The following is a 25,189-nucleotide window of genomic DNA, read 5'->3' as shown; positions in this document are numbered from 1 at the left end:
CCTCAACTATGTCTTCAGGGGTTGTGGCAAGACCATCACTAAGTCCCCTTCCTTTGCTAGGATAATTTATTATTACAATCAAAATGTAGGGGATAGGAGAGAATATCAGATACTGAATGCAAATAACATCCTCCTGTTGCTGTTAATACTGGTTCCAAATTTTGCCTCAAATATTCCATTTGACAAAACTTTAACAGAGTGCTTGAGAAAACACTTTTGTAATCCTTTCTTGTTGTTCCTACTCTGCCTGAATGAATTCCTTTTTTCTTTTAAACATTAACATCTGTAACTATAGCATTCACTTTCTCTTTTTCTGTGAGTTTTTGCCAAGACTCCCCAAACGACACTCTTGGTTTTGCCTTATACCGATCACTGGTATATTTTTAGTGGAGAAACTGAAAACATATTCGTAAGCTTCCTTGTTGCACACTTTGCCCACACCTCTCACGCTTTGGATTGCCTCTCATCGGTCCACTCCTGCTTGGTGCTCTGGAGAGCTTGTGTCTTCTGCTCATCCACTTGGACATAATCCACTCTCTGCTCTTCTGAAAGGAAAGGTTTCTAAAGGGGGAGGACAAAATGGTTTTAATTTCATCTCAATGTAGACGTTCTTTGGCAGGTTACATTTACTTCCTCTTCTCCCTATAGACACTTGATATTGCATGTGTATGTGTGCTTGTAAGCATCTCTTTAGTTGTTTGATTTGCTTAGTGGAAGTGATGTGTACTGACGCTAAGTAGAAAGATGGTGGAATTCAGTATCTCTGTTTTTCCCTCAGCCAAGAGCCCTAGGTTGAAGTCTGTCTGTAGCACAAAGGCCCTGGCCTGCAATAGTCTTCCTTACTAGTAATAGCTAAATGCTCTTTTTTTTCCTATAAGCACCTGAGTTTGTCTGCTTTGAGTAGATAGTATACTCAAACTGACAAATGTGCCTTCTGTACTTGTTGCTCTTACTTGTCTCATTGACTTTGCTTCAGCATTGGAGCAGTGTTTGGGAATGTAAACAGATACACAAATGGAATCATTCTATATACACTATGAAATGGATTGTTTTTTAGCTACCAAACAATACATTCTTAGTGTGAATCATGACTACCTCTTGCTCACATACCATCATCCATTTTATGACTATTGCTGTTAACTTAGTGACATCAATTAATAACTAACACCACTTATTAATCACTCAGTCCTCACAGTCCTAATGATGCCTACTATACAGACAATAATACTACCCAATGGAGTTGAAACTGCATTCAAGGACTTTCACTGAGATCCACTTCAACTTAGAGCTCCTTTTCATCATTCTTTAACAACTAGATAGACTAAGCTAGTATTTGTTCTGTAAACTAGCCCTTCCTATGCCTCAAGAGCCCTGTGTACCCCACCCTCATATCTGCAAAAGAATTTTTTCTATAACTTTTGGGGCCCCCAAATTTGAAAGTATGAATTACATGTATCTATACATAGGTACCCAAAGAAAATACCATAAAGGAAATATAGGGGGACTTTATTTTTTCTAAGTTGCAGGACGAAGGTTAATTTTAGTATTTTGATTAAACACATGATTTTATCATTAGAAAAATCTAAGCAGAAGTAGAATTACCTAGAAATTGTTCCTACCTGCTGCACAGGAGCTGGTGATGCTGAATTGAAGTCCAGGGCCAGATAATCCAGGCTGAATTTCTTTGTCCAAGTAAGAGCACTACTGCTCAGGGAATTGACTGCTCTGTATTCCTCCTGTGAACAAACATCACAAGACTGAGACAAATAATTAAGAGCTAAGCTGCATTTGGGAAAAAGGCTAGTTTGTGTGATCTGAGTTCTTCACATTTGAGTAATAGTAGACATTTCAAACACAGTACAGCAAGGGATTAGAGGCACTTGTTGCCATGTCCAGATTTTTCAATGTGTGATTTTTCTGGGGATCTGAATTTAGATCCTCTTGGTTGTACAGTAGGAACTTCTGACCTGTTAATGTTCTTAATTAATACAATAGATATTCCTGGCTTATTATTTTAATAGCTCATCTTTGAGTATTGGTAATAATATAATTTTTAAAGATTTATCCTTCTAGCACAGTTTTATTTTCTCCCATCTGTTTTGGGCCCTCTCTTTCATGCCATAGCTTTTCAAAAATGTCAGATAAAATTTCTGTTCTTACTTATATTTTACTTTTTTATTCTTTTTTATTTTTAAATATTAGTTAGTTTATTAACTTGTATCCCAGTTGTTATCCCACTCCCTCATTTCCTCCCAATCCCACCCTCCCTCCCTCATCTCCTCCCTGCCCCTTTCCAAGCCCACTGATAGGGGAGAACCTCCTCCCCTTTCATCTGACCCTGGTTTATCAGGTCTCTTCAGGACTGGCTAAAAGTCCTCCTCTGTGGCCTAGCGGGGCTGCTTCTCTCTGGGGGGGGGGGGGGGGAGGTGTCAAAGAGCCTGCCATTGAGTTCCTGTCAGAAATAGTCCTTGTTCCCCTTACTATGGGAAACCAATTGGTTACTGAGCTACCATGGGCCACATCCGAGCAGGGGTTCTAGGTTATATCCATACATGGTCCTTGGTTGGAGAAAAAGTCTCCTAAAAGACCCCTGTCCCCAGATATATTTGGTCCTTGTGGAGCTCCTGTCCTCTCCAGGTCATGCTAACTCCCCCTTCTTTCCCCCTTCTGCACTCTGCCGAAAGTTTGATTATGAGTCTCAGTATCTATACACCTAAAGAAGATAAATGAGAAAGAGGACCCGGGGTAAGATGATCAATCCTCACTTAGAAAGACAAATGGGATGGACATTGGACGTAGGAGAAAACAGGCAACAGGACAGGAGCCTACCACAGAGGGCCTCTGAAAGATTCTACCTAGCATTGTATCAAAGCAGATACTGAGAATCATAACCAAACCTTACTTATATTTTAAAATGAAAGATCAAAGCCAAGAGTGGTGGCACACATCTTTAATCCCAGTACATGGGAAGCAGACACAGTTGGTATGAGGCCAGCAGGTCTACAATAGTGAGTTTCAGGAAAGCCAGGGCTTTCATAAAACAACAAAAAACAAGCTAACCAACCAACCAACCAACAACAAAAGCAAATTGTAAGAAGATTAACATATGGGGCTGGAGAGTTGGTTTAACAGTTAATAGCATACACTGCTCTTCCAGAAAGAAGAGCCAAATTATGAATCTCATGACTCTGGCCTCCAAGAATACCTACAATCACGAGCACATAATTTCCCCCTACACACACACACACACACACACACACACACAAACACACACACACAAACACACACACACACACACACAACACACACACACTTTAAATCTTTTTTAAGGTCTAACACAAAGCTATGTATATGAGAGTGAGGTTTGTCAGCCCTGGACTTTACTAAAGGGGATTTTACTGGCTGGTTTTTGTGGCTAACACCTAATATCAGAGCCTAGGACCTCTAGAGCTGCTGATAGAGCCCAGAGAACTATCATCTTCCAACTTCCAAAGCCAGTTGTAAAGGTCTAGTTGTCAATTAGACCTGAAAAAGAGAGGGCTGAGAGAGAGAGAGAGAGAGAGAGAGAGAGCTTAGATATTATTCTCATATCCACTTTCTCACCTTGATTTTAGTATTGTATCATAAGACAAAGGGGGAAAGGGCAGATAACAAAGAGTAATACACTAGTGTGTATGCTCAAAGTATATTATACATATAGCGTAAATGTAATAATAAAACACCTTTGTACAATCAATACACATTAATAAAATTTTTCTCAACATAGTATTTACATGCTAGTTTGCTTCCTAGCACACTGTGGTTTGGATGGATGAGTTGGCAGATCTTGAATGGTAGGCGGCTCATATTGCGTAGCCTTCCTTGCTGGGGAAAAAGAAAGAGAAGCATAATTGCCCTGGGCCTGGTAAAACACTGACGGAGCTGTGCAGGGCATTAGGGCCCAAGACTCTGAATGTAGGCTAGGATAGCTACCTAATCCTGCTCCTTCTTTCTTTTCTTTTTTTCTATTTTTTTTTTGGGGGGGGGGGTTGTGGGGGTTGAGACAATGTTTCTCTCTGTAGCTTTGACTGTCTTGGACTCGCTTTGTAGACCAGGCTGGTCTTGAACTCACAGAGATCCACTTGCCTCTGCCTCAGTGAGTGCTGGGATTATAGGCGTGCACCACCACACCCAGCTCCCAGCTGTTTCTTATTTGTCCTTCTATTTTTTTTCCATGTCCCCTTATGTAATTTCCTGGTATACATTGTGTAGCATTTAAAATCAATATACATAATACATATTTTATATCCCTAGTATATAATAATGCCTAGAATTGACCCATTTTCATTTCACCCTTTTTTTGCTTTTGTTCCCCTTTATATTGTACATATGACAAAAAACGTGATATTTATCTATCTGAACATGACTTATTTCAGTGAACAAACCTACAGTGAACAAACCTAAATGGGGAAAAAAACCTAAAGCTTTTCCTCTAAAATTGGAAACAAGACAAAAATGTCCATGTTCAACTTTTTCAATATAGTGTTTGATGTCTTCTCCAGAGCAATAAGGCCCACAGTGACCTTTGACATATGTTCCCGTCCAAGGAAGTGGGAAGACTGAATAGATTTATTTTTATTAGCCACTGATAGTGTGCCAGAGAATCTTAAATATAAACAGATAATTTTTAGAGTGAGTAGGAAAGATCTCAACTGTTTGTATGCTTGTCTTACTTCAGTGTACAGTGAAAGTAAAGTACCCTTTGAGAAACAGAATTGTAACTGTTCCTAGGTGCAGAATGTGGTAGGAATTGATTATTACCAACTCTGTAAGAAGGAGATAGGAATTTGATGGTGACTATAACTAGATGAATATTATATGGGAGCATAAAATTAATTAGGAGGGCTAAAGAGATGGTTCGAAGGTTAAGAGGACTGGTGGCTCATAACCATCTAGAGTGAGATCTGTTGTTCTCTTCTGGCCGGCAGGCACACATGCAGACAGAATACTGTATAAATAATAAATCTTTTTTTTAAAAAAAAAAAAGCAGTTAAGGATAAAAATGTCATAATGAAATTTAATGTTTTGTATAAATAACAGGTGCTAATTTTTTACAAAAATAAGTACTAAAGCTATACTGAAATATCACTGTACACGTATTAGAATGTCAAATTAAAAAAAAATCTGGTAATTCCAAGTATTTAGAGAAGGATGGAGAAAAACTGAAGTTCTCATATTTTACTAGTCAGCAGAGTAAAATGATGCCAGTATCTTATAAAGTATGCTTTAGAAAGTGTCTTATAAAGATACAAAGGTACTGTATAGAGTATTTTACAAACTTAAACATACATTTGATGATGTAGTCAAACACACAGCTAATAACCAGAAATCTAACTTTCTCGTGTTAACTTTGGAACCCATTCTCTCAAGAGCAGCATCTTTACATTTGAAGCTTGACAGTTTTGTGTTTCCTTCCCCCTCAGGGGTTGTGCTGTGCATTATAGAATATATAACAACATTTATTTTTTTATATTTTTTTACTTATTTTTATTTGCATGAGTGTTTTTTCTGCATTTATGTATGTGACCACCTGCATGCTGGGTGCCCACAGAAGTCAAGAGTTACAGATGGATTTGAGCCACAATATGGGTGTTGAGAGCTGAACACAGGTCCCCTGTAAGAATAAGGGCTCTTGATAACTTGAACCATCTCTTTAGCACACTAGAAACCAGTCACACCACTCTATGACTCTGTGAATACTGATACTGCCTGTGTCCTTTAAGGGGCAAAGTCATAGCCAATTTGGAACTATTGCCCTTAAGAAAATAAATTTTCTATCTACGTAGGCAGAGAAACACTTAAAGAAATGCTCAACGTCCTTAGTTATCAGGAAAATGCAAATCAAAACGACCCTGAGATTTCATCTTACCCCCATCAGAATGGCTAAGATCAAAAACTGAAGAGACAACACATGCTGGGGAGGATGTAGAGAAAGGGGAACCCTCCTCCATTGCTGGTGGGAATGTAAACTGGTACAACCTCCCTGGATATCAATCTGGCACTTTCTTAAAAAACTGTGAATAGTTCTACCTCAAGACCTAGCTATACCACCCCTGGGAAAATACCCAAAAGATGTTCTACCATTAAGGACATTTGCTCAACTATGTTCATAGCAACTTTATTTGTAATAGCCAGAATCTAGATGTCCTAGATGTCCACCTAGATGTCCCTCAATAGAGTAATGGTTGCCTGCTCTTTGATCACTTCTCCCTGGCAAGGTGGCCTTAATAGGCCACAGAGAAAGAGTATCCAGACAGTCCTGATGAGACCTGATATTCTAGGGTCAGATACTAGGGGAGGAGGACCTCCCCTATCGTGCACTAGGGTAGAGACATAGGGTAGAGCCAGGAGGAGATGAGGGAGAGGGCTACAGCTGGAATACAACATGAATAAATTCTAAATAATAATAATAATAATAATAATGAAAAATAAATAAAAATAAAAAAGAAATTTTGGCATAGTTACACAATGGAATACTGCTCAGCAATTAAAAACAAGGAAACCATGAAATTTGCAGGCAAATAGTGGGAACTAGAAAAGATCATCCTGAGGGAGGTAATCCAGAAACAGAAAGACATGCATCGTATACACTCACTTATAAGCTGATATTAGCTGTATAGTATAGGATAGCTATCTATAGACCTAAAGAAGCTAAACACTAAGGAGGACCCTAGGGAGGATGCTTAAATCTCATTCAGAATGGCAAACAGGATAGACACCAGAATAGGTGGAAGAGAGGAAACAGGATAGTAGCCTACTATAGAGGATCCTCTGAAAGGCTCCACCCAACGGGGGATAGAAGCAGATGCTGAGACTCATGGCCAAACTTTGGGGAAAGAACAGGGAGTCTTATGGAAGAAGAGGGGGTGGGGATAGAAGGGCATGGAGGGGACAGGAGCCCCACAAAGTTGAAGGATCTGATCCCAGAGGCTGATGCACTAACCAAGGTCCATACATGGAGATGACCTAGATCCCCTGCTCAGATGTGACCAATTGGCAACTCTGTCACCATGTGGATCTCCAAGTAAAGGGAGCAGTGGCTGCCTTTCTCATGAACTCAGTTGCCTGCTCTTTGATTACTTACCCCTGGCGATGCAGCCTTGCCAGGCCACAGCAGAACAGGATCCAGGTATGCTGATGAGACTTGATAAGCTATGGGCAGATGGCAGGGGAAGAGAACTGACCTTTTCAGTGGACTAGGGAAAGGGGATAAGAGGGTAGAGGGAGGGAGTGTGGCACTGAGAGGAGTTTAGGGAGGGGGCTTCAATTGGGATATATAATGAATAAATTGTAAAATAATAATAATAATATAAAAACAATACAACTTGCTCACAGGGAAAAAAGACTGTAGAAGATCTGTAGGTTTAGGGAACAGATGAAAGAGAGAAAAGTTAGCTCATAGAACTGGAAAAACATCAATAAATTATACATCTGATAAGGGTTAATGTTCATAACATATAAGTGCCTGCAACTCAATAACAAAAATGGCCTCATTAAAAATTGGCAATATATTATAGATATTATTCCAAAGAAGATAAAATGGCAAGCAAGCATGTTAAAGATACTTAATATCACTACTCATTTGGAAAAGACAAATGAAAACCACAATGACAGTCTACTTGATATTGATTAAGATAACTATTATAGAAAGGGGAAAATAAAAAATGTTATGAGGTGAAAAATTGGGAATTCTTATGTTTTGCTGGTAGGAATGTAAAATGGCACAGTGACTGTGAGTGACAAGTTTGGTGTTTCCTTAAAATATATACATACATAGAATGCATGTTTACGGTTCAACAATTCTACCTGTTCTCAACCACTCAAAAGATTTGAGAAATCAGGTGCTCAAATAGATTCTTGTACCTGATGTTTACAGCATTATTATTCATGGCAGCCCAAAGGTGGAAACAACCCACATGCACATCAACAAATAAATGGACAAAGAAAATTCAGTATACCCTTATTAAAAATTATTTACACACATACTATATAGAGATATAGATATCAATCTTAAAAACAGTATATTGAGTGAAAGACAGGTACAAAAGATATAAGTATCATATGCTTTCACTTTTTAAGTCTGTTTAAAAGCCACATGCCATATGCATATTGAGGTCAGAGGACAACTTGTGGGAGTTAGCTGTCTCCGTAGTGGAAGAGGACTCAAGTCTTAACAGTTGTCAGGCCAAATACCTTTACCTGTTGAGCCATCTTAACAACTCTAGTTTCCCTTTTATAAGGGACCTAAACTATAAAGATATAAAATAGACAGATGTTACGAGGAGCTTGGGGAAAGGGAAAGAGGAGTATGTGTTTAATGGGTGCAGAGTTTGTGCTTGAGCCGATAAAAATAGCCTGGAAATGAGCAGTGGTGTTGAGTATGTAACATTGTTAATCATACAGCTAAAATGGTAAATTTTGTGCTATGTATATTTTACTACAATAAATTGTTTATTAAATACTATAAAATGTTTATAACTGTTCTACTTGGCCCCAGATTTGAAGAGTCCAAATGTCCTTCAGTGGGTGATTTAATAGACAAAATGTGGAACATTAATACAAGGAAATGCTACTCAGCAACAAAACACAAAGAAGTACTGAAACATCTGATTGAATTTCAGATAATGCTCTGAGTAAATCAATCCAGACCCAAAAGTATTGTATGATTCTCTGTATGTAACATTCTTGACAAGCCAAAATGATAGTTATGAAGAATAGATCAGTTACTACAAGACCTTAAGAGTAGCCGTATTATATAAAGAGATAGAATGAGTATTTGAGATTGATGCCGTGTTCAGTATTCTGATTGTAGTAAAGTTTACACAAGTTTTATCTATCTATCTTATCTTATCTTATCTATCTATCTATCTATCTATCTATCTATCTATCTATCTATCTATCTATCTATCTATCTACTTATATACCCAAACTCAAAGAACTGCAAATCAAGAAAGAACAATTTTCCTGAATAGTGAAAAACTTAAAAGTATTATAGGAGATTATACAACCCATCTTCAGAGGCCCAACAAGAAAGGAATGCACTTCAGCTTTTTCTTCTAGCAAATCTCCATTCCTTTGTGTTACCTACTGAATTGTGGAAACACTTTCTACTAGAGACCCCAGTGGCCAGACTAGGCTAAGAGTGTTCCCAACTCCATTCCTTTGCAGCACTGCCAAACCACAAAAACACTCTACCAGGGATGTTACAACTACAATATTTGGCTAAGATCCAGAGAAGGTAACAGTAACCAAAGAATGGAACACCAGCCCAACAAAGACAAGAAACACAGGGTCCTACCCCTAACTAAAAAGTTATTAGCAATTGTTAAAGGTTTGCAAAGGGAAAATCCGTTTTCTCCAATGGAGTATCAATGGATGTAGCAAACACACTCTAGGGTGTCAGTTCAAGGTCAAAGAATGACCCATGGTGAACAACACCTTGGAAACTGTGAGAGAGGCTCCAGAAAAAAAGGCAGTTGGGTCTTTTACCTCAGGTGGATTTTGTTTCCTGGATTGTTCTTGGACAATGATTTCATGTCTCCTGTGACAAACATTTATATTCAATTCACAAGACATGTTTATTTGTGTTGGATGTCAGAAAAGAGCTATAAAACCCAATCTGGTCAGTGTACACTGAACCTGGCTATCACCTTCTGCCTTGATTTCATTTTTTTCAGATATAATCTATATTATGTGCCAGACAATTGTGTTTAAATTGGTCTGTCCTGACAAAGTTCTGGGAAAGGGCTACTTTGTTAATATTTAGTATGTGCTTACTGGCGTTTATTTACATATTTTTCTGATTGTGTTTTTCTGAACTAAAACAAACTTACTTGGATCATTGCTTTCTTTGTTACATTTGTGTATAAAAGTACACTGAAAATGAAGTAAGATTGTCTACAGCATTAGAGTGTAGTCCACCCCATTTTTTCAGGTCCTCAGATCCCAAGTCCAGAGACTAGATTTGCATAGGCCAAACACAAAGTCAACACGGAGGCAATTTCTATGCTCAGAAATCATTAGCTAACACTATACGATTTTTTTTGTGTACCTTTTGTTTTTTGTCATTTTTTGACTCATTGTATTTTTCTGTCTTTTTTTTTCTTCTCTGTTTTTGTGTATTTATCTTGTGTCTTTGTTTTTCTGGATCTCTGTGTGTGTGTGTGTGTGTGTGTGTGTGTGTGTGTGTGTGTGTGTGTGTGGTTTTTTTTTTCTTCTTCTTCTTCTTTGGTTTGGTTTCTTTGAAACAGTTTCTTTTTGTAGCCCCGGCTGTCCTAAACTCACTTTGTAGACCAGGCTGGCCTTGAATCACAGAGATCCACATGCCTCTGCCTCCTCAGTGCTGTGATTACAGGCATGCACCACCACGCCAGGCTTGTGTGTATCTTTTAAGAGAGGTAGAAAGAACATAAATTTGGGGATTTGGGGATTTGGGGAGGTGGGGAGGATCTAGAAATAGTTGGAGAATGAGAAAATAATGCTCAAAATATGCTGTATGATAAAATAACCTAAACTAATAAAAAGGAAAAAATATTTTCTTCAAAATGGAAAAAGAAAGTATAGGACAGGAAGACAGTTAGCAAGTGCTTGCCTTTCAAGCATGAGGACCTGAGTTTAATTCCCAGAACCCACATAAATAAAAACCAGGCACACTGATATGAATTTATAACCCCAATACTGGGGAAGTGGAGACAGGTAAATGCTTGCAGCACACCTCCCAGCCAGCCTAGCCTACTTAGTGAGCTCTAGCTCAGAGATGCTGTCTCAGAAAGCAATGCGGATAGCCTTTGAAGAATGACACTTATGTTTTCTATCTTCCACATGAATGTACATGTACACATGCATTGCTGCACATAAGAACATACATATACACTAATATACACATACAGATGTACAAAGCATTGTATAGCTAGGGGGTTATTTTTTATTTATTATTTTTATATTAATTACAGTTTATTTACTTTGTATCCCAGCTGTATCCCTCTCCCGTATTCCCTCCCAATCCGACCCTCCCTCCCTCATTTCCTTCCTGCTCCTCTCTAAGTCCACTCATAGGGGAGGTCCTCTTCCCATTCCATCTGGCCCTAGCCTATCAAATCTCTTCAGGGCTGGCTGCAATGTCCTCTTCTGTGGCCTAGTAAGGCTGCTCCTCCCTGGGTAGGGGGGAGATCAAATAGCCAGCCATTGAGTTCATGTCAGAAACAGTCCCTGTTCCACTTACTAGGGTACCCACTTGGACACTGAGCTGCAATGGGCTGTATCTGGGCAGGGGTTCTAGGTTATATCTGTTCATGGTCCTTGATTGGAGAATCAATCTCAGAAAAGACCCCTGTGCCTAGATATATTTGGTCCTTGTGGAGCTCCTGTCCTCTCCAGGTCACACTAACTCCCCCTTCTATCATATGATTCCCTGCACTCTGCCCAAGGCTTGGTTATGAGCCGCAGCATCTGTTTTGATACACCGTTAGAAAGAGTCTTTCAGGGGCCCTTTGTGGTAGGCTCCTATCCTGTTACTTGTTTTCTCCTATTTCCAATGTCCATCCCATTTGTCTTTCTAAGTGAGGTTTGATCATCTTACCCCAGGTCCTCTTTCTTGTTTATCTTCTTTAGGTTTACAGATTTGAGTACGGTTATCCTATCTTATAGATCTAGTACCGACTTATAAGTGAGTATATACCATGTGTGTCTTTCTGCTTCTGGGATACCTCACTCAGGGTGATCTTTTCTAGGTCCCACCATTTGTCTGAAATTTTCATGATTTCCTTGTTTTTAATTGCTGAGTAGTATTGTGTAAAAGTACCACAATTTCTGTATCCATTTCTCAACTGAGGGACATCTGGGTTGTTTCCAGAATACTGTTTATGAATAAAGCTGCTGCAAACGTGGTTGAGCAAATGTCCTTGTTGTGTACTTGAGCATCTTTTGGATATATGCCTAGAAGTGGTATAGCTGGATCTTGAGGAAGTACTATTCCTAATTTTCTGAGAAAGCACCAGATTGATTTCCAAAGTGGTTGTACCAGTTTACATTCCCACCAGCAATAGAGGAGGGTTCCCCTTTCTCCACAACCTCTCCAGCATGTGTTGTCACTTGAGTTTTAATCTTAGCCATTCTGATGTGTGTCAGGTGAAATCTCAGGGTCATTTTGATTTGCATCTCTCTGTTGGCTAAGGACTTTGAGCATTTCTTTAAGTGTTTCTCTGCCATTCTGTATTCCTCTACAGAGAATTCTCTGTTTAGCTCTGTACCCCATTTTTAAAATCAGATTGCTTGATTTGTTGCTTTTTAACTTCTTTAGTTCTTTATATATTCTGGATATCAGCCCTCTGTCAAATATAGGGTTGGTGAAGAACCTTTCCCAGTCTTTAGGTTTGTCATTTTGTTCTGACAACAGTATCTTTTGCTTTACAGAAGCTTTTCAGTTTCATGAGGTCCCATTTATTGATTGTTGCTCTTAGAGCCTGTGCTGTTGGTGTTTTGTTCAAGAAGTTGTCTCCTGTGCCAATGAGTTCTAGGATTTTCCCCACTTTTTCTTCTAACCGATTTAGTGGGTCTGGTTTTATGTTGAGGTCTTTGATCCACTTGGACTTAAGTTTTTTTGCAGGGTGATAAATATGGATCTATTTTCATTTTTCTGCATGTAGACATCCAGTTAGACTAGCACCATTTGTTGAAGATGCTGTCTTTTTCCCATTGAATGGTTTTGGTTTCTTTGTCAAAAATCAAGTATCCATAGGTGTGTGGATTTATTTCTGGGTTTTCTATTCGGTTCCATTGATACACCATTCTGTTTCTGTGCCAGTGCAATGTAGTTTGTATTACTATTGTTCTGTAGTACAGCTTGAGATTAGGGATGGAGATGTCTCCAGATGATCTGTTGTACAGGATCGTTTTGGAAATTCTGAGTTTTTTGTTTCTCCATATGAAGTTGATAATTTTTCTCTCAAGGTCTGTAAAGAATTGTGTTGGTATTTTGATGGAAATTGCATTGACTCTGTAGATTGCTTTTGGCAGAATCGCTATTTTCACTATGTTAATCCTACCGATCCATGAGCATGGGAGATCTTTCCATTTTCTGATATCTTCTTCAATTTCTTTCTTCAGAGACTTGAAGTTTTTCTAAAACAGGTCTTTCACTTGCTTGGTTAGAGTCACACCAAGGTACTTTATGTTATTAGTGGCTATTGTGAAGGGTGTTGTTTCCCTAATTTCTTTCTCGGCCCTTTTGTCTTTGGTAGACAGGAGGGCTTCTGATTTTTTTTTTTTTTTTGAGTTAATTTTGTATCCAGCCACTTTGCTGAAGGAGTTCTCTGGCTGAATTTTTGGGGTCGTTCATATATACTATCATTTCACCTGCGAATAGTGAAACTTTGACCTCTTCCATTCTAATTTGTATCCCCTTCATCTCCCTTAGTTGTCTTATTGCTCTAGCTAGGACTTACTTCAAGTACTACATTGAAGAGATATGGAAATATGCCTTGTCCCTGATTGCAGTGGGATTGATTTGAGTCTCTCTCCATTGAGTTTGATGCTGGCTATAGGCTTGCTGTATATTGCCTTTACTGTGTTTAGGTATGTGCTCTGCATTCCTCATCTCTCCAGGACTTTAAACATGAATGGATGTTGGATTTTGTCAAATGCTTATTCGGCATCTAAGGAGATGATCATGTGGTTTTTCTCCTTCAGTTTGTTTATATGGTGGATTACATTGATAGATTTCTGTATATTGATCTACTCTTGCATTCCTGGGATGAAGCCTACTTGGTCATGGTGGATGACATCTTTTATATGTTCTTGGATTCACTTTGCCAGTATTTTATTGAGTATTTTTGTATCAATGTTCATAAGAGAGATAGGTCTGAAGTTCTCTTTTTTTGTTGGGTCTTTGTGTGGTTTAGGTATCAAAGTAACTGTGGCTTCATAGAAAGAATTTGGTAATGTTCCCTCTGTTTCTATTTCGTGGAATAGTTTGAGGAGGATTGGAGTTAGCACTTCTTTGAAGGTCTGGTAGTATTGTGCGCTGAAACCATCTGGCCCAAGGCTTTTTTTCGAGGGGAGACTCTTGATGACTGCTTCAATTTCCTTGGGGGATATAGGGATATTTAGTCTTTCTACCTGATCTTGACTTAATTTTGGTAGATGGAATCTATCAAGAAAATTGTCCATTTCATTTTGATTTTCAAATTTTGTGGCATATATGCTTTTGTAGTATGACCTAATGATTGTTTGGATTTCCTCAGTGTTTGTAGTTAGGTCCCACTTTTCATTTTTTATTTTACTGATTTGGATAGTTTGGCTAAGGGTTTGTCTGCTTTGTTGATTTTCTCAAAGAAGCATTTTTTGGCTAGGGGTTTATTAATAGTTCACTTAGTACAGTGCTTGCCTGGCACTCATGAGGCCTGGAGCTTTTATTCTCCAGCACCAAATAAACCTGGCATGATGGCCCTTGTCTGTATTGGGAGGTGGGGGCAAAATGATTTGAAGTTCAGGGTCAACTTGGGATACGTACAGAGTTAAGGCCAGCCTGAGTGACAGGAGAATCTTTCCAAAAAGGGTATTATAATACTATAATGAAAATTAATTAATGTGAGTTTTAACATTATAGCATTCTATTCCCACAAGTTGCCCTCTGACCTCTACATGTGCGCTGTGCCATGTGCACACAAGTGCATGCAAATGCATGCACACATAAGTAGATACAATTAAAAGAGAAAAGTCTTACAAACTGTTTACATTACAAGGTTTGAGAAACCGATGTGTAGAAATAGCAGTAAAATTATGTTTAGTCTTCTAAACTTTCATTTCATAAGAATTTGTAGGATATATAAAAAAAATATTTGCATAGCAATAAGACAAAACCTGTATTTCAACTCCTGGCCTCACTTTTTTTTTTTCAAGGCTCCAACCTACATTATTAATTTTTTAAATTAATTACACTTTATTCATTTTGTACCCCCCATAAGCCCCTCCCTCCTCCCCTCCAGGTCCCACCCTCCCCCCTTTCTGCATGCATGCCCCTCCCCAAGTCCACTGATAGGGGAGGTCCTCCTCTCCTTCTTTCCTTCTTTCTGATCTTAGTCTATCAGTTCTCATCAGAAGTGGCTGCATTTTCAGGGTTCCAGGTCATCTCCACGGATAGCCCTTGGTTGGAGTATGAGTCTCTGGGAAGTTCCCTGTGTTCAAATTATCTTGTTCTGTTGCTCTCCTTGTGGAGTTCCTGTCCTCTCCAGCTCTTACTATTTCCCACTTCTTACATAAAATTCCATTCACTCTGCCCATCGGTTGGCCATCAGGCTCAGCATCTGGCCTCACTTTAAAAAAAAAAAATTATGTATATGAAATTTTTGTCTCCATGTGTATCTGCCTACCGCTTCTGTGCCTGATACCAGCAGAAGCCTAAAGAGGGCATCAGATCCTCTGGAACTGGAGTTTCAGATGGCCGTGAGCCACCATGTGGGTGCTGGATCAAACCTGGCCAGTGATCTTAACTGCTAATCTAGCCTCACTTTTTAATAATAAGATGAGAAGTTTTCTTTAGTGGAAAAAAAACACATCTGATTATTTTCAAAATCAAATAAATCATGTTAGTTCTGACTATCATACTGGGCCACTGTGTGGCACAAAGTAAAGAATATAAACAAGTTATTTCAGAGTATATTGTTAACTGAAGATAAACACAGCTGTAAGACACGCTTTTATCTTTTTCACATAGTACTTTACTCAAACCTACCATCAACCACTGTTGCCTGCTGTTCAATGGCTGTGTCATATTGTTCGGTAATACACATTCATTGACCACCTGTACACACTTAGGCAAGCAACCAATGTTTAACTGTGTTGTTTTACTGTCTGAAATATCAGAAGCAAACTGTTGGTGTCTGAAATAACTTTGCACTTGCTTCCATAATGTTTTAGGTTCACTTCCTTTTTCTGCTCTCCAGAGACAGAGCACAGCTGTTCAGAATCAGTTATAGGAATGTTTTCTTCTAGAAGTTTCCCAAGGGCCATTACTAAGTGTAGAAAATATTGGGAAGAACACAGCAGATTTATAGATGAGTCACTTCCCACCTGCATATGGTTAAGTACATTACAGCACAACTTTTATCAAACAAGGCAAATGAAGCATTCAGCTGTTGCTTTCCTACAGACAATTCATTTTAGACTTTTATTTTGTTATATTTTAATATAGTCTTTGAATTCTTTTATAATGCATACAATTGTTTTAATTGCCTTTGTATCCTCATGCATTGAAGACTTAAGATTATCTTCTCAAGAGCATATTATCAGTGCCTTGAACATCATTCTGTTAAGACCTCTTTAAAATCTAATGTTCATACTGAAGGTCTCTCTGGAACTCCCTGTTTCTATGTTGTGAATAGACAGTTCATGCTAAAGTGCTCCATAATTGCTAAAGATGCTAAAAGCATTTTCAAAATCCATGATCTCAATAGAATCCACATTAAGAGAATAGAGAGGACAACAGGAAGGAAGGAGATACTAGTACTCTTAGCTGTAGATGGCTAATCAAAGAACAAAATTGTCACATCTCTACCCACTCAAGTCTACAGAAAGACTCCAAAACATGAATGTCCAGAGAATTCAGAGGCCGGTGTTTTTTACAAAATAAAGCCTCCAATAAATATATTTTCACAGCCTGGACTTTGGACATTTAGAGAATTACAAACCCACTGGAATCAAAAAGAATATCACAGTTTCTGAAAAAAGAATTGACTACTATTTCTATTTTCCATAACGTAGTCTTCAGTCCTGGGTTCTCCTGAAATATTGTGAACTTCAACTGGTATAAGATGCTAAACACTGCAAAAAGAAAACTAGCTTCAAGGTTGCTGAGAAGTGGCTCAGTAGATAAAGTGCTTTGCATTCAAATGTTAGGATCTGAGTTCAGATCTCCAGAACCCACATAAAAGCTAGGCACGATTACATACATATGTAACTCAGGTACGTGCTAGGAAGGAGAGACAGATGAATCCTTGAAACTTTCTGGCCAGGCAGTCTAGCCAATCCTAAAATTAACTTAAACAAAATAAAATATAAGGTGAAGAGAAATAGTAGAAAACTCCTGATGTCAACCTTTGGCTTTCACACACACCTGCATACACATATGCACATGCACCAATATGTACATATACATACTTATACTGTAGCCATGTATACACTTATAATACACATTAAAATGAAAAATAAAAAAGGAAATTAGCTTCAAAATGATTTTCTCCCAATCTAAAAAAAAAAATGGTGACCTGGTTTTATAATCAAGTGTGCTTTATGACTGCACAGAGACTTTTAAGGAATGTGCTTTCATCATAATGAACTCTCAAGATCATAGATTTGAAGAAAAAGAACACACACACAAAAAAACACAAGATTACCATTTGGATGTAGCTTTCTTCTTCTTTGGAAGGAGTGGCAAAAAATCTTGCAGAATTAATACCATTTCTTTGTGGAGAAAGAAAGCTCGTTCGATTGCTAAGACGAAAAAATACAGATGAGGTCAATGCAATGTCTTACAGCTGCTCTGAAACACAGCCAGGAACAGACACAGCCCTGTGGGGTTTGAGCCCTCCCCTTCCAGACACAGCTTCCTTTTGGTCCAAACAATTCTTGAAGAAGACACTTCCCAGCAGCCCTGTCCCACTCTGGAGAAAATGTTTCCCAATTGCTTTTTCCAAAACCCTCCATGTAACACAGACAAATGTATTGTATTTAACAAACAACAAAATTAACAAAAAATGATCCAAAATAATAAAGCTGGCTGACAGAATAAAAAAAAATACTCCACAACAAAATCTAATCAACCAACTAAACAACCAGAGGTCCTCCCCACTTCCTTGGGGTCTTTTTGCTTCCAAAGTACACAGGAGACACAAGAAAGTGTACTCATTCATCTGACAGGAAAAGAAGAGACAGTGTATTAATTTCCATCTTCCTCCTAAGACAGAAGACAGGATAAATGTCTTTGCAGCTTGGCCTGGAAATAAAGCTCTCTGCAGAATTCTGCTTTACAAAGTTAGCATGTCCACATGAGCATGGTGGTACATGCTTTACCTTTAATCCCAGAAGTTGGGACACAGAGACATGCAAATTTCTGTTAGTTCAAGGCCTTCCTAGTCTATGTAGTGTGCTCCATGCCAACCAGGGCTACATAGAGAGACCCTATCTCAAAAAAGTTACCATGTCCTATCGTATTTATCATGTGCTAGGAAACTCCTGGGCCAGCCTCAGATTCTGAAAGTGCAGCTTTTAGAAGGTAAGATGACCAGGCACAGATGTGTTGAGGTTTGTCCATCCAGCCTATAAACTATAGCACTTTCTCTGAGAGGTCTTTTCTCAGATATAAATCATGAAGTTGAGCTTCTGGAAGTCTAGTTAGTAGTACTATCAATGCATTCTGTGTCATAGTTGATTCCAATCTGCCAGAATCCTAAAATTTGTCTCCCTTGGATATCTGTACTGGGATTGAAAAAGAGTTCATCTTTGTTGGTACTAGAATTGAAGCATGTAAACAAGCTTGAAGTATGTCATGGATAATCTTTATTGTCAACTTGACTACATCAGGAATCAACTAAAACCCAAAGCTGGGCATATCTGTGAAAGACGTTCTTTATTATATTATCTGAGGTGGAAAGACCCACCCTAAATCTGAACCACACCTTCTGAAAGCAGTTCACATAAAAATATGTGGAAGAAGAGCACTTTGCTTTTTGCCTGCTTGCCTTCACTCTCATTGGCAAGTTCATCTATCTTATTCCTGAGGCATTCCTTCACTGGTGTTAGTACCTACTTCCTTGGGATCCCAATGTAGAATGAAGGGCAACATCCCTCTGGGAATTCCCTGAGACTCTAGTACCAGATTGGGACTGTTGAGACATCCAATATCTTAGACTGAACAACTACTGGATTTATTGCCTTCCCATTGTGAGACAGCCATTGTTTGACTACTTGGATCACAGACTGTAAGCCATTTTAACAAATCCCTTTTTAACATATACACATTCATTCTCTGGGTTCTGTTTCTTCAAAGAACCCTGAGTAAAACAGATCAGGATCATGCAACAAAGAAAAGAGTTCTGCAGAGAACAGGTGTAGCAGGAATAGAAAGAAATTCCCCAAAATGCTCTATTTCCAGGCTTTAGAATCCAGAGAAACTCAGTCACACACCTTCCTTTGTGGTCTAGAAATCACTTGTGGCTCTTGATAACAAGACCAACTCCTCTTTTGGTTCCCTTAAGCAAGATTAAATGAGCTTCAACCACAAGAGTCTTAAGGTCTAAGGCTTACCAAGGCACAGTGTGAGTCCTGGTTAGAGATGTGTGTTCTCGGATGGTGGAAAGGTTTCTCAGGTCCAAGGGAGGTGGCCGAGCTAAAAAAACAAAACAACAAACAAACAAACAAACAAACAAAAAACAGTTCACACTATTCAGTATGATTAGTACTCAGGAGCTTTAAGAAGGGAATTCAAAAATTGAAAAAACTATCAAAATCCGCTTTCTTTACATGCAAAATTCAAATGTACTAATGGGAATTACTGGTGATGACTGAGAATTTCAATATCTTATTATTGCCTGATTCCCTGCGGATAAGGACTATTATTGAACAAAAGGCCTTATAGCATGCTAAAGGTAACAAAATGAGACCATACATTTAGTCAAGATGCAGTTATTGGAGGCTCAGTCTATCAGTCCTAAATCAAGTGTTGGAAACACAGTATTAACCAAATATACAGAAAGCTGTAGCCCCAGGAAGATCAATGTATTCCAGACAGTAGATAGATGTCTGAGAGACCAAGATATTCACAAGGCTGTAGTCCCCATGTCTTCACCTAATGGTCCTCCCACCTAAAATATTCTTTGTCATGATGTTGCCCAGTTATTCATCTTCAAATCTCAGTTCAATGCCCCCTGCCTTCAATGGTCTCTGGCCTCCAAGCAGTGTTGGACCCCTCATCACAGGCCTTGTGCTTTTGTTTGCTTATCATCCATGCACTCCTCTCACAGTTTATGATGAAACAATATCTGTGATTATTTGACCATATATGACTGTGATCGTAGATGGCAGGGTTTCTTTTTGGCTTGTTCAATCCTCTGTACTTCATACTTGCCTCAGTGGCTTGTCTGGCTACTTTGATATTTTTTTCCTCCACTAAATAACAAAAGTAGAAAGACATGCTGACAGAGACTTTCCTGTTGCCCAATTACTTTCTCAGGTATCATGGGCCTTGGGCTTAGGGAGACAGATACACATGACTGAAGTCTCTGGAGAGGGTGTCTCTCCTAGTAGCCTGAAAATAACCAGCTGTCTTCAGTCTTCACCACCTGTTCACCTATACAAACTCCAGGATTCATTCCACAATTCATCTGTTCTTATACCCACTTTTACCTACCTACCAAGCCTCTACCTCTAAGTCTATCAAATACTTTCTCTTTCTTTAAAATGGTCTGATGATGTTTATGACTACACTAGCTAGTTATTTCCTCTGTACTCTACAAGACAGAGTCTGTTATATTTAGTACTGACTTTTTAATGCTTCATGTTTCTTCCAGGTGGCCTTGCTAAATGATCATACTCCTCAGACCAAAGCTCCTCCTTGATTTTCATCCCTGTATACTACCCAGTTCCTAACACACCACTGCATGCATGGCTAATGCTATACACATGTGGTTGGCTTAGAGCCAAAAAGATGTGGCTGGAATGAAGTATATCTGAGTAAGGTCTCAGCATCTTTGGGCATGCCACCCAGAAGGGGTAGTTTTTCCAAAGAATAACGAGAAGCAGAAGCAGACCATATTGTATGTCAGGGATCACAGTCCCCGCACCAAATGTTTCCTTGTAATCACATAGCATACTAGGCAGGTGAGGGTAAAGTAAGAATAAAGCTAAGCATTCACTTTGAGGGAGAGATGGCTCAGTAGTTAAGAGCCCTTGCTGTTCTTCCAGAGGATCTGATTCTGTTCCCAGCACCTACATGAAGCCCACACACATCTGTAACTCCAGTTTCAGGGTATTTGACACCCTCTTCTAGCCTCCATGGACACTGAATGCATGTGGTACACAGACATAAATGCAGGCAAAATACCATCATACATAAAGATAAGAGAATCTAAAAAACGTTTTAAGAAGAATTCACTTTGAACTATCTTTTTCCTTTATCTCTTTTTCTACCAGAAGGGCTACCTGAGAGTTAATACACAGGGACTAAAAGTTACCCTGTGTACACAGGAATCATTTGTTTCATAGTTGAAGTCCTCCCCTACCACTGCCTTTACTGACATACGGTATGCACAGATTAAAAAAAAAAAAATCATTGTACTTGAGTATGAAGGACATTAAGAAATTTTTCTCAAAGACCATGGCTGGCTGCCTTCCAACAGCCAACATTCTATACATTCAAGAGTTATTTAAATTAGATATCTGGTAGCTTCCATTATGGTTATCATCACTTACTTCTGAGACTTCATTATAGAAGTAGGGAAAAATGAGCCCTCTGGAATGAACTTGGCTTTGTAGGTTGCATTTGCAGAGCCACAGTACCCTTTTTATCATAACAATCTTGGAACACAAGAGAACCCCGAACTATAGCAGGACTTTCAGACCTGCCAGCAGTATGGCACTACATCCTGCTACATGGCTACCTCGACCTCTCTGTTCCACTCTGGTCCATTTGTTCACCTCCATGTCTGCTGACAAATCTTTCTTGCTTCTTTTCTTCTCAGAGAGACAGAGAGAGACTGTCTCTCTCTGTCTCTCTGTCTTTGCCTTCCATTTCCTACCCAGCTATTGGCTGTCAGCTATTTATTACAACCAACAGGCAAGTGAGGATAGACAAATATTTATAAAGTATAAAACTGGTGGTGGGCCAACATCCAGGTAGTACTTAGCTCTCTAATATTTTAGCAATCAACAATTGAAAATACAGAGACACACCTTCACACAGCCAACTTCCTAATTCTTCTCCATCTATTTCTTTGTAATAATCATAAGGAGATTGCCCTCCTACCCAACACAGCAGTCATACTCAAATGTCTTACATTTTCTCTGGGGCTTGAGATCTCTGTTCACTGGGGGTGGCTCCAAGTCTGCAGGCAACTCGGGCAGCATGATTGAGCTCATTGGGATGTAGTCATCCTGGCTATTGTGGGGTATAAGACCAGAAGTAGTGCCTTTGGGGCTCATGGGCACATAGCCATCTTCAGCACTGGGTGAAGCTGTGGGATACATCGGTGAAAACTTACACGGCTACAAGACAGAACAAGTATAGGTTAGGAAATATAGACCATAAATGAAAAACTGCTACTAGTAGGTACTACAACTACAATATTGTTTAACTTCCAAATTATCCCAAAGGAACTCTGAATTTCTTTGGAAAAACTGGACAAGCATGTAGTTAAAGTTCTGCTTCAGACTCACATGAGGATAGGTGATAACTCCTCAAGATCTGATGCTAGGACACTAAGGTTTTGAGTTAATGATTTGCTCTGTGATAGTTAACTTGGCTAGACCTGGGATCCCCTGGAGACCTATCTTTGAGGGCATTTCTAGAGAAGTTTAACTGAGAAAGAAAGTCTCACTCTGATGTAGGTCATATCAACCTTCTGGCTGGAATCCTGAACTGAATAAAAAGGGGAAAAGAAGAAATCCAGGTGAGTGCAAGCCATTATCACCAAGAACTCTGCCAGGTCTTCCCTTTTAAACCATTAAGCAAAATAAACCCTTATCTTATGTGGCTTCTGTCAGACATTTTGTCATAGCAATGAGTAACAATATATGCTTCAAGTATTATGTAGTGCTTTAACAGCTACCCCAAGTAAGCAAAAGTTTAATTTATTGTCTCTGAAGGCTCTAACAGCAAACCCAGTGGTTCCCAGAAAGATGGAGAGATGGTTTAGTGCTTAACAACATTTTGCTCTTGTAAAGCACCTGAATTCAGTCCTCAGCACCCACATAGGGTAGCTCACAAGTGTCTGTAACTCCAGCTTCAAGGAGATCCAATGCCTCTGACCAGTTCAAATTTTTGAGGTTTACTCAAAGAGTTCTCAGATACTTCAGTATGCTGAATCTCAGAAGACTTAAAGAAAACATCACATATAGGTCAGGTTGTTTCTGGTCAAATTGAAACTTAAAGAAATGCAAAAGCCAAAACCTACCAGATTTAAACTGAGCCGCTTATCTCGGTGTCTTAAGGACTGGCTTTGTACATCACCTGAAAGACAGAGGCTGCTGAGGTGAGTGTTGCAGGACAATATCCACCGAAACTAAAGTCCAAGCCCCTCTCCTCCCAGGGCCTATGCCTAGGGCTCCAGAGTATCTGGGAAGGATAATACATAATTTCCATACAAAAGGCTTGCAATTAAATGTAGCTGGAAGTCAGAACCCACTTCCCAAGTGAAGAAAAAATCAGGCCAGATTCTAATGAAATTTCTATTGTCTGATGTTTTTTTGTTCTCTGCATAAATCAGAAGGAGATACCGGAAGGAATTAACAAGTGTTTGCTGAATTTATTAAAAGAATCTTTTCTGAACTTTGAGACAGTAGAGATAGACCTTTGGGTCTCAGGAGAAAATATTTGAAATATCCATTGTAGTGAGTAAATCAAGTTTAGCAGCACTCCGGGCTCCATTAAGGGCCCAGCTGAGCTCTGCTATCATGAGTCTCTGACTGTGATCTTTCCGCAACAATAATCAGAGACTCAGGTATAGGCACGAGAAGACAGAGTATCTGAACTAATCTAGAATTGGAAACTTGTCATATGAACTTAAAAATGAGACAAAATTTAGAATAGTTGTTAAACTAAAAGAAAAAATATCCATACACATATTGAATACTAAACTCATTCAATAAGGCTAGAATTACTTTAACACAAAGCCAAAGGTATTATAAGGAAACTAGAGATCAAGATATTTCACAAATATAATGTAAACATTCTAAAAAATATATTAACAAATTTGACTTGATGATGCTTAAAAAGAACTATATAAGATGATCAAGTAGGATTGGTAGTAGTTATGCAAGTCTTGATTCAACATTTGTAAATCAATTACCATATTCCACATTAAGTACTAGGAATACTGTGGGGCTTTGATCTCTTTATGAAATTGGGTTGTGTGCATTTTCAAATGACACTTTTTGCTGCCATTTGTAATACTCAAAGAAAAAAGGCTAACAAAATCACATGATCATATCCACAGATCCGGAAAAAAAGCATTTGACTATACCCATTCATGACATAAAAGGGGGTGGGGCTGGAGAGATGGTTTAGTGCTTAACAACATGTTTTGCTCCTGTCAAGCACCTGAATTCAGTCCCCAGCACCCACATAGGGTAGCTCACAAGTATCTGTAACTCCAGCTTCAAGGAGATCCAATGCCTCTGACCCCCATACGCACCTGCACTCATGTGCACATAACCAAACACACACACACAAGCACACACACATACACAACTTTAAAAAAGTAACCTTCAGTAAACTAGGAATAAAGAGAAATTTCCTCAACTTTATAAAGAAAGCTACAGGGCAGAAGATGTAACTAGGTAGTGGAGTGCCTGCCTGCATAGCATGCTCAAGGCCTTGAGTTCAATCTCCAGTAATAAGGAAGGAAGGTAGTGAAGCAGAGGGGAGGAAGAGAGGGAGGGAGGAGGGAGGCAAGGAGAGGGAGACAGGGAGGGAAAGAAAAACCTACAAAGAAATCTATAGCTAACACCATACTTAATGGCAAGAAATGGGCTGCGTCTTTGATCACCTCCACCTGAGGGGGGAGCAGCCTTACTAGTCCGCAGAGGAAGACAATGCAGCCACTCCTGATGAGACCTGATAGACTAGGGTCAGATGGAAGGGAAGGAGGACCTCCCCTATCAGTGGACTGGGAGAGGGACATAGGAGAAGAAGAGAGAAGGAAGGTGGGATTGGGAGGGGAGGGGACTACAGCTGGGATACAAAGTGAATAAACTGTAATTAATAAAATAAAAATTAAAAAAATTCAAAACATTCCTCCTAAAAAAATAAAAATCAAGAAAAATTTAAAGATGTTCCCTCTCAGCATTGCTTTTTAACACTGTGCTATAAGTACTAATAAATGCAATATGAGAAGAAAATGAAAAATATACAGATTAGGAAGGAAGAAATTAAATTTGTCTT

General features: G+C 39.0%; 1 protein-coding gene across 3 annotated transcripts in view; it reads right to left on the bottom strand.

The window, feature by feature from the left end:
• Positions 1-316: 316 nt before the first annotated feature.
• The window catches only part of Gab3 (GRB2 associated binding protein 3), a 92,244-nt gene continuing 67,371 nt past the window's right edge, over positions 317-25,189 (bottom strand). For 2 of the 3 annotated variants that reach the window (XM_055606578.1, XM_055606579.1), the window contains exons 5-10: positions 23,202-23,257; positions 22,086-22,293; positions 19,339-19,420; positions 17,430-17,526; positions 1,620-1,736; positions 317-561 (exon numbers count right to left, since the gene is read on the bottom strand). In XM_055606578.1, coding sequence (XP_055462553.1) covers positions 445-561; positions 1,620-1,736; positions 17,430-17,526; positions 19,339-19,420; positions 22,086-22,293; positions 23,202-23,257 — 677 coding nt within the window. In that variant the 3' untranslated portion in view covers positions 317-444. The remainder of the gene's footprint in view (positions 562-1,619; positions 1,737-17,429; positions 17,527-19,338; positions 19,421-22,085; positions 22,294-23,201; positions 23,258-25,189) is intronic. The other variant, XM_055606580.1, reaches the window with a different exon arrangement.

The sequence above is a fragment of the Psammomys obesus genome, unplaced genomic scaffold, assembly GCF_907164565.1.
Source record: "Psammomys obesus unplaced genomic scaffold, mPsaObe1.curated_primary_1811, whole genome shotgun sequence".
Taxonomy (NCBI): Eukaryota; Metazoa; Chordata; class Mammalia; order Rodentia; family Muridae; genus Psammomys; species Psammomys obesus.
Note: the sequence above shows the minus strand (reverse complement) of the source record. Positions and strands in the feature narration are given on the sequence as shown.